Genomic DNA, 9,892 nt, shown 5'->3' on the forward strand with positions numbered 1-9,892 from the left:
CGCCTCCTGGGTTCAGGCAATTCTCCTGCCTCAGCCTCCTGAGTAGCTGGGATTACAGGCACGTGCCACCATGCCCAGCTAATTTTTTGTATTTTTAGTAGAGACGGGGTTTCACCGTGTTGACCAGGATGGTCTCGATCTCTTGACCTCGTGATCCACCCGCCTCGCCCTCCCAAAGTGCTGGGATTACAGGCTTGAGCCACCGCGCCCGGCCTTCATTTTCTTTTTTTTACATTTCTTTTCCTCTATGTCTCTAGTCCTTTATTCTAGTAAAAGCCAATATGTAAGTAGCAATCTGTTCTTAGAAGCAAATTCTGTAAGTTATTTCTAATAATCTCTGTCCATTTCTCTTTACAGTGGACTGCTTGCTGAACAATATCCCAAACTTCTGTTTGACCTGATGCCCATCATATGGATAAAACCAAGTAAATATTCTCTAAACAAAATTTGAGTTTTAGGGAGAGTAAGGATGGCTATTATACACTGCTCCCCAAAATAAGTTTTTGCTCAAACTTTTTAGGACCTAAGACAATTATAATAAACAGTGATGAAGTATTAACATTAGAAATTATTATCCCTTTGTGTGTGGCATTTATATTATTTTGGGAATATAATTTTGCTTTTTGATGCTCTTAGCCTATAAGATATATCATTCTTTTCAGCCCCCTCCCCCCACTTCTACGAGGGGGTTCACACATTGAACAGTGACCCATTCATATTTTGATTCTGAATTCCCTTTGCACATTGCTCATGGGCACAAATTAGCTTGACACAGTCTCCAGCTAGTGACTAGCATTTTCTGGCTATAAGAAACAGCTAGGAGCCAGCCAGGTGCCCCAAGGCATAGATGCTGCCAGCCACGTGGGGTGGGTGCCAATTTTGCTCCATTTTGGAAACTGTTTGCTCCTTCCCTGCTTCTGTCATCATCTTGCCTTTTGATGGAATAATAAATACATATTTACAGTAAATAATGAATTTCCAGCTTCACTCAGGAAATTATGCCACACTTTCTTGGTTTCTTTTAAAACCATTTAGATATTGCCTAATTTCTACAAGTCTGGAAAAAACAGTCTCATTCTTTTATTTTCTTTTCCTTACCTTTTTTATTCTTAAATAACAATAAATGAAAACATTTACTGATCACCCAGATCACTTTCCAACCTATCAAATATTCTCATTATGAATGTGGTTCAGTTATAACTATGAGAAATGTGAACTCAGTTTAGAAAGATTCCTAATATCTCATATCTTGCTTTTTGGTGATTGTATGTAGTTTCTTTTTGTGAATTGGTAAGAGTTGATGTGTTTTTCTTATTATTTATCTGCTAAAAACAAATAGAAATGTCAGTGCCTTCTAATGTGTAGGTGTCTTGGATTAGAGCTCTAAGCAGTTATATTTCTCCTTTCAGGTCTCCACTATCTATACTGGTATAGAGAGTATACATCTTCCCTTCTTCCCTCTCTTCTCCTTCTTCCCTCCCAAATCCTCTTTTCTCATGTCTGCTAAGTGATCAGAACTTTAAAATCTCTTCCTGTTTTCCACACCTAGAATCATGCACCACATGAAATACTTGCCTTATTTTACAACCATAATACTATATGTACTTGACACACACACACACACACACACACACACACACACACACACACTAAAACCTTCAAATATCACAATTTTGATCTTAGATGTAGTACTGGCCATTTTATTACAAGATAAATAGTTCTTTTAGTACCAATGACTTTTTTCCCCTTTATCAAATAAATGTATTTCTTTATTTTTTTTCAAGCTCAAAAATCTCGGATTATAAAGTTGGATGCCTATGTTTGTCCCCTCTACAAGACAAGTGAACGTAAAGGAACTCTTTCCACTACGGGACATTCTACTAACTTTGTCATTGCAATGTTGTTAAAAACAGACCAACCTACTCAGCACTGGATCAAGCGTGGGGTCGCTTTGCTTTGTCAGTTGGATGACTAAATTGGACAAATTTATAAAACATCTGAAAGTTAAAAAAAAAAACCCTGTCTTAAAATATATACATTATAAAACCAAGTATCTTGGTGTTACTCTTTTAAATCGTCTTTGCAAATAGTCATTGCATTGTTCTCTCTGATATATCACTCTTGTTTGGAATATGGCCTTTCAGATGGACTCTTTTGAGATCACCTATGGAAGGAAAATGAAGTGTGTTTGGGAAGCAGATGAGAAATTTTCAACGTTTTTATTTAGTTTCTTTTTAAAGTTTGATTGTATGTGGAAAAGAGATTTGGGGGAGTTAAATTGATAAAATTGAACAAATATCAGAAATTATCTCCCTCACAAATGTTAAGTCATTCCTGTGGCTCCAGTATAGTTTATTTTCCACTCTCCTTCCTAAAGTAATTATACATAAATACTTCAAATACATAAATTAAGAAATTATAAATATGGAAAATACTAAAACAATTACACAACTACAGTCCTTATTTCATACCTCTAAGACATTAGTTTCATTTCTCACCATACCCTTGTGACTAGGAAAGGAAACTCAAAGCTGTGAAGTTGACCTACAAAGGCAGTAAGATGGCTGAAGGGCAGTCCTAACTTCCAAACCTGCGGTGACATTGTGCTTCTTGGCATTTGCTCCATATTTAACTTGAAATATTAAGTGGTCCCTTTGCTTTTTTAAGTGTATGTTAACAATTTAAAAATATTTCAACAAAACAATTTTAGTAAAAATTTTATTTTGTGTAGAGTGAATTCTTCCCTTAGGATTCCAAGGACACTTAAGGCCACAGTTCCGTAACCCAACAAAAATGGAGGCACAGCTACCTAGTGAATCTAGTACAATTGTTACAGTCACTTTGGATAATTGGGTCAAGAGCAAAATGTTGGTTTCTCTGAAATGAAAAATGGATTCTGGTTTGCAGTGGCTATGTGCATGAGTCTTAAGAGAATGAATTATCTTTGCATGGACAACCCCCTGCAAAAGCATTTTATTCAAGGAATAAAATGTTTAATCGTTTAAATTTGATGAATATAGCAGTAAAGAAAAGAGATCATGTTTCCAAAAAGAGCTAAACCACATGTAAAAAACAAGGAGAATGTGCCAGACTGTCTTATGATGAAGTATTTATAGTAAAGCTATTAATGGAATGGTCACTACAAGAGAGAGGCGATCCTAAATAGAAATGAAAATTCTGAAGCTTACATGTGTTAGTCCTTAACAGTGAAAACTTCAGTGCTGTCCTAGAGGATATAACAAAAGGTAAAAAGTCTTTGACATGTGACCAAATGTATTCTATGCTAAAACTGACATTTTTCTTTTAAAACCATTTAGATATTGCCTAATAAGATACATTTGTTTTTACTATTGCTGTATCTCTGTTGTAATTATGAGAATACATTTGTTCCTATAGCATGTTTATTTTTAATGTTTATTAAGCAAAATATTATTTTCAGCATAACACTCACTGTGTGTAGGAAAGATATCATTTTGGATGAGTGCTACAATCACTGTGAAAAAGTCACTGCCAAGTCTAACAGATCAATCAGAGCGTTATCAGAGTGGCACTAACTAAAGTCTTATTTGAAAGGTGCTTTTTCCTAAATAAGCTTTAAGTCAATGGCTACTCATGGACACTTCTAATTTTTGTTGAATCTGTGGCAGTCCAGAAAACTCTTTTAAGTTTATAGAAAATTTTTAATGAATATTTTGTTTCCTAAACTGTGTATATTTTTCATTTATTAATCCTATCAATTTTCTAGGTTTCTGAATTTCATTTGTAATTTTAAGCAGTTGATAGTCTTTTCACAACTGGAAAAATATTAATACACTCTGACTTTAAACCTGTCCGCGTTTCACATGGATAATTACACCAGCGACGAAGACATAGACGAAGACTTTGACACCCAGTTCATCATTCAACAGAGTTTACAGGATATTTACAAGCCAGGAACAACACAACATGCACCTGACGATGAGAGGTAATGGTTTTCTCATTGGCAGTGTAGTATTAAGTGCTGTATTCAACAGCTGACACTTGTCATTAGCTTAACTCTAGTGTTGTGACAAAAACAGGAGGGTCAGAATTCAAGGAGCTGTCATTTAGATATCTGTAAGATATTATGCCTGATTAGACAGGAATAATCTAGAAAGAATTCAGAATTAGGCAATAAAAAAATAGCTAAAGGAAGTTAGCAGCAAATCTGGATGAGGTGATGCAGACTGAAGAAGAAAGAAATGAGGCTATGACAGGCTAGAGAAAAACTCTGCAATATGTGTTGTCTTTGGGAATTGGGAGCACATCTGCTCATGCGCTCTCTGGCTAATTAGCAACCGTGGTCTCCTAAGGTAGTAACCATCATTTTTTCTGGGGGATAACCCAGTTTGCTTGGGATGATAATCTCTATTTGCCTGCTGGAGGTAAAACTAGAAAAATGTCTTTTATCCCCAAGAGATTTCATAACTAAATATAGACATGAAGTACATCAAACCTATACAGTATTTTTAAAATGTAACAAACTCATGGAGTGATCACTGTGTGTCATGTTATTTTAAGCACTTCATAAATACCAACTTTTAAATTCTAATTCTCATTACCTCTCTATGAGGTAGGCCCTATTACTATCCCTATTTAGAGATGAGGAAAATGAGGCACAGAAAAGTGACTATCCAAGGTCACAGAGCTAGTAAGTGAAGAGCCAGGCAGTCTGATTCTAGAGTCTGTGCTTTTAACCACACACTATTCCTATACTTTTGTGTTCAATTTAGGATTCACTTTTAAATTAATCTTTAAAGTTTTGTAAAGAAATTTGCTTTATTAGATTGTTATAGTAACCTTATGATTAAAACCTTAAATTGCATAACTGAATAACTGACTTTGAACTCATAATTTCAGGTTGAAAGGTATAAGAGAGTTGGGCTAAGTAGAGTATTGAAATGTTTCAGAGAAACTGAAATTAACTGTAGTTACGCATTTACTTGATTAGAGTTGCAGGAATTGTATGATACTTAATGCAGGCTTGCTGACTTGGTCAGGTATTTGATGGAATTAGAAAACTAGAACATGCTTGTGATATGTGGAGTAACGGTTCCATCCAAAGATGTCCTAATTTCTGGAACCTTACATGGCAAAGGAGAAGTAAGGCTACAGGTGGAATTATGGCTTGCTAATCAGCTTTTAGATGGGGGTGTATTCTGGATTACCCAGGTGGTCCTAGTGTAACACAGGATCTTTAAATGTAAAGGAGGGAGGCAGGAGAGAGAGCCTGGGAGATGGCAGTGTTAGAAGGACTAAGCCCAATATTGCTGGCTTTGAAGATGGAGGAAGGAGTCCACAAGCCAAGAAAAGTGGGTGGCCTCTAGAAGCTGGAAAAGGAAAAGATAGATTCTCCCCAAGAGCCTCCAAAAGGAACACAGCCCTGCTGACACCTTGATTTTAGTCCAGTGAAGACTGCTTTGGATTTCAGAACTACTGAACTGTAAGATAATAAATTTGTTTTATTATTGTTGTAAGCCACTAAATGTGTGGTTACTTCTTATAGCAGCCGTAGAAAACGAACACAATACTAAATCTATGAGTGCAGGTTTAAATGTTTAAGAGAATTTAATTGACCAAATTGTAAACAGGACAGACTGTCCAAGGGAATTTATTCTCTGCGACCTGGGTTCACTAAATAATTAAAGAATGGAAGGTGACAGTTCTTATTTGCTAGATTTTAAAGAAAGATTCATAAACTGAGCTTGAAAGCCTTAAATAATTAAAACATTGCTTAACTGCTAATAGCGTATTCTGTGCACGCATTCTGTGAATATTTTTAAAAACTCACACCATTTTTTAAAATAGTTTTTGCTGGAATCGTTGACATTATAGAGTGGCCATCAAATTTTACCATGAGATAGTGTGACATTTCAGTCATTGGTAGGTTGGATTCAGTTCAGCCAACACTGATTAAGAGCGTATTGCAATCCAGGCCGTCACACAGTTCTTGTCCTGGAGAGGCCAACAGGCTAATGTGGAAGGCAGACATAGGAAAGGTGTTTCCGTAGAGCCTGTTAAGGGCCACACTACCTTTTACAAATAGTATTTCCATTAGCCTCAGTCACTGCCTCCTATGAGAGTTCATCCCCTATTAACTGCTACTACCGTTACCCTTTCCTTTTGGTTATCCAATTATCAGATAACAGTTTTTTCTCCTCAGTTTTGAAATTACATATGTATTTTTTTCTATGCAGCTTCCATCCCTTTTTGAGCACTAAGTATAAGAAGATAGTTGAAGCAATAAAGAAAGTTAAGTACTCCTCCTCTTCTATCCCCTTTAACTTGTGGTAAGATGTGATGGTGACATTGGCCGGGTGTGGTGGCTCATGCCTGTAATCCCAGCACTTTGAGAGGCCGAGATGGGCAGATGGCCTGAGGTCAGGAGTCCAAGACCAGCCTGAACAACATGATGAAACCTAGTCTTTACTAAAAATGTAAAAATTAGCTAGGCATGGTGGTGGGTGCCTGTAATCCCAGCTACTCAGGAGACTAAGGTAGGAGAATTGATTGAACCCAGGAGACAGAGGTTACAATGAGCCAAGATCATATCACTGCACTCCAGCCTGGGCAAAGAGTGAGACTCTGTCTCAAAANGCAGGTCAAGTCCCAGCCTCCCCCTATCCCATGCAGGTCAAGTCCCAGCCTACCCCTATCCCATGCAGGTCAAGTCCCAACCTCCCCCTATCCCATGCAGGTCAAGTCCCAGCCTCCCCCTATCCCATGCAGGTCAAGTCCCAGCACCCCACCACCCCATGCGGGTCAAGCCCCAGTCCTCCCCCAACCCAGACACAAAGAAACACACTGAGTAACTGTCACCTCCCCATTGATAGCTGATGGTGCTCCCAGCTTGTCCCCATAACCCACCCACATGTGCCCACACCACAAGACACCACAGGCCTCCCTCCATTGTGCTGGAGACAGACACAGAGCAGCAAAGACTGACGCTGCACTTGAGCTCACCTGGGCCCCCCAACAGCCTCTGCACCAATCTTACCCCCAACCTTCCACATCCAGCCCTGTGATGGGCACATTCAGAAACTCTGCCTTGATAACCTTAGCTGTGGATCATCCCAGTTCAGGTAGAGCTGCCAGGTGGTGCCAGACTGGAAGGGCAGATAGCAGGACTGAAGTGGACAGAGGCAGAAAGGAAGGGGGCTGGCACCTGTTGAGCACTTGGCATCGGGCCAGGTGCTGTGTGGCACTTGACATATCAGATGTCACCTAATCCTTGCCTGAGAATAATCCTCACTGTGCACAGAAGGAAACTGAAACTCAGAAGACAATAACTCACCCAGGTCACGGCTTTTAAATCCAGAGGAAGAGTCAAACCCCACGTTCACTTAATGCCAATCCCAAACGATTTCCACCTCATCAGGTTGCTTCTGTTTGCTTCCACAGAAAAGTCAGGACCAGGAACTTTGTGAGGACTCAGCAATAGGGATTCTGAAAGTGTTTTAAGAATGAAGTTTGCACAAACACAAAAGGTTATTATTAAAAGAAACCCCAAGGGATCGCCCACATTTTCTCAGTGTCCCAGAATCTGGTTGTATCAAATGTTGCTGCCTACAGGGGAAGACTGGGCTTGTCCGTGCTTTTGGTGTTCCAGGGATTCATATTCTGGGTATAACTTTATCTGGAGGCATAATGTGTTGGAAGCCCCCAACATCCACAACTGCTCTCGCCATCCGTGCTTAGTACAGGGTCACAGGACCTTCAAATGGGAGCCTTGACCTTACTGGTTCCCCAGTTTCATTCTGACGAAGACGTGCCTGAGTGCCCAGCCAGCACCCACCAGGCTAGGTGGTCTTGGTGCCCGGCACCTGGTCCTGGTGCAAGCACTGGAATCTGTGCTCCTCTTAAGTTAGCGAGGCTTTTCCTAACCCTCCCAGAGTGCACACACAGACTTCGGCCTGGGTTTTCTGCTTTGGGCTCCAGTTCTCCTCACTGGAATGAAAAGTCCTGCCTCGAATCTTTTCGGTTAAAAATCTCAGAATTTAGCCAAGTATGTAAAATAGATTAGTGGAGCCAAGAACCCTCTGGGAGCAGCCTGCCCCCTTGTCAATTGCCCTAAAGATAAATGGAGGAGTCTCTTTTGGAATGAAGAGTAATCGTCAGTGTGAACAGCACCATGCCTATAAACAAAGACCCCAGGCCTCAAGCTTTGAAATGCAATCATTTGGATTAGGGTTCCGCGCTCTGCCATCCACTAGCTGTGCAAACAGCTGGTAATAATGCAGAATATCATTTTTCTCCTCCAAGAAACTGGAATCATCATCTCTGCCTGACAATACTATTGGATGGGTTGTGTGAAATCATGAATATAAAACATCCAGTTCAATGCCTGCCACGTAGTAGGTCCTCAATAAATAGCAGATTAGATAGATAGATAGATAGATAAACAGACAGACAGACAGACAGACAGACAGATAGATAGATAGATAGATGATAGATAGATAGATAGATAGATAGATAGATAGATAGATAGAGATTAGAGATAGGGTCTCACTCTGTCGTCCAGGCTGGAGTGCCATGGCGCCATCCGTAGCTCACTGCAGCTTTGAACTCCCGGGCTCAAGCAATCCTCCTGCCTCAGCCTCTCCGGTAGCTGAAACCACAGGTGTGTGCCGTGACACCTGACTAATTTTAAAATTTTCTGTACACATGGTCTCACTGTGCTGCCCAGGTTTGTCCCGAACTCCTGAGTTCAAGCGATCCCCCCGTCTCAGCCTCTCTAATTATTGGAATTGCAGGCTTGAGCCATCGTGCCCAACCAAACAGCAGACACTGATTTAAAGGACAGAATGAAAAGGAGCTGTATTCTCTTGATCATGAAGATGCCTCCATGAAGATGTCTCTGATTCCCCTGGATGGAAAAAACCATGGCCCTTCCCTCTGCATTCTTCAGCCCATTGTCAGGTCCTCATTTGTGTCATCTGTCATGTCCTGACTTGTATTTGAGCTATCTAAAAAATCACATGAAAACAATACTTTTACTTGTTAAACTCCTATCTATATGTGAATACATTACTTCTCATTCTCTCCCATTCAACTGAGGAAACAGGTCAGAGAAGTCAACTAACTTGCCTCACACACGAAGCTCCTAAGCAGTAGAGCTCAACTTAGAAGTCAAGTATTCAGATCCCAAAGAAGTCCACAGTTTTCCCATGAGCTGTGCTGTTTCATTTCTTTCCTCTTAGAATGTGAGTTCCTGGCCGGGCGCAGTGGCTCACGCCTCTAATCCCAGCGCTCTGGGAGGCCGAGGCAGGTGCTTCACCTGAGATCAGGCATTCAAGACCAGCCTGGCCAACATGGTGAAACCACATCTCTACTAAAAATACCAAAATTAGCTGGGTGTGGAAGGTGCCTGTAATTTCAACTATTCGCGAGGCTGGGGCAGGAGAATTACTTGAACCCAGGAGGCGGAAGCTGCAGTGAGCCAAAATCATATCACTGTACTCTAGTCTGTGTGACAGAGCAAGGGTCTGTTTCAAAAAAAAAAAAAAAAAAAAATGTGACAGTGACAGCTGGCAGCATTTCCCCTCAAAGCTTAGGCCCAAAGGCAGGTTCTTCCAAATGCTGAACACTGCGGTGGGGCGGGGAGGCGGCGGGGCGGAGGGGGGGAGCTCCACAGCTGACTGTCAAGAGTCTGTTGTGGGCTTTTCTGAGAGAAAATACTTCAGCTCAACATAGCAAAGAGCTCCTGGGTTCCTTGCTAGACAGAGCTGTGTTTTGTAAGTAACAAGATGGTGGGGGTGTTGACACACCCAGTTGTGGAAAGCTAGATGAACAGCCTTCCTGTCTGTCTTAAGCCATTTGTCTTTCATAAAAGGTGGTGCTAGAATTCTGTTGTCTCAGGCATTAACTTTGGTGG

The 9,892-nt window shown here is 40.6% G+C and overlaps 2 protein-coding genes across 2 annotated transcripts in view; both read left to right on the forward strand.

Annotated features, from left to right (window-relative positions):
• Positions 1-2,051, forward strand: part of DNAH12 (dynein axonemal heavy chain 12) — a 247,904-nt gene extending 245,853 nt beyond the window's left edge. Inside the window, exons 71-72 of the mRNA XM_037738118.1 lie at positions 358-425; positions 1,785-2,051. Of these exons, the coding sequence (XP_037594046.1) occupies positions 358-425; positions 1,785-1,975 (259 nt within the window). The 3' untranslated portion in view covers positions 1,976-2,051. The remainder of the gene's footprint in view (positions 1-357; positions 426-1,784) is intronic.
• Positions 2,052-2,164: 113 nt separating this feature from the next.
• Positions 2,165-9,892, forward strand: part of ASB14 (ankyrin repeat and SOCS box containing 14) — a 19,350-nt gene continuing 11,622 nt past the window's right edge. Inside the window, exons 1-3 of the mRNA XM_017527471.2 lie at positions 2,165-3,964; positions 6,216-6,270; position 7,722. Of these exons, the coding sequence (XP_017382960.1) occupies positions 3,843-3,964; positions 6,216-6,270; position 7,722 (178 nt within the window). The 5' untranslated portion in view covers positions 2,165-3,842. The remainder of the gene's footprint in view (positions 3,965-6,215; positions 6,271-7,721; positions 7,723-9,892) is intronic.

Source organism: Cebus imitator, unplaced genomic scaffold, assembly GCF_001604975.1.
Source record: "Cebus imitator isolate Cc_AM_T3 unplaced genomic scaffold, Cebus_imitator-1.0 Scaffold48, whole genome shotgun sequence".
In the NCBI taxonomy this organism is placed as follows: Eukaryota; Metazoa; Chordata; class Mammalia; order Primates; family Cebidae; genus Cebus; species Cebus imitator.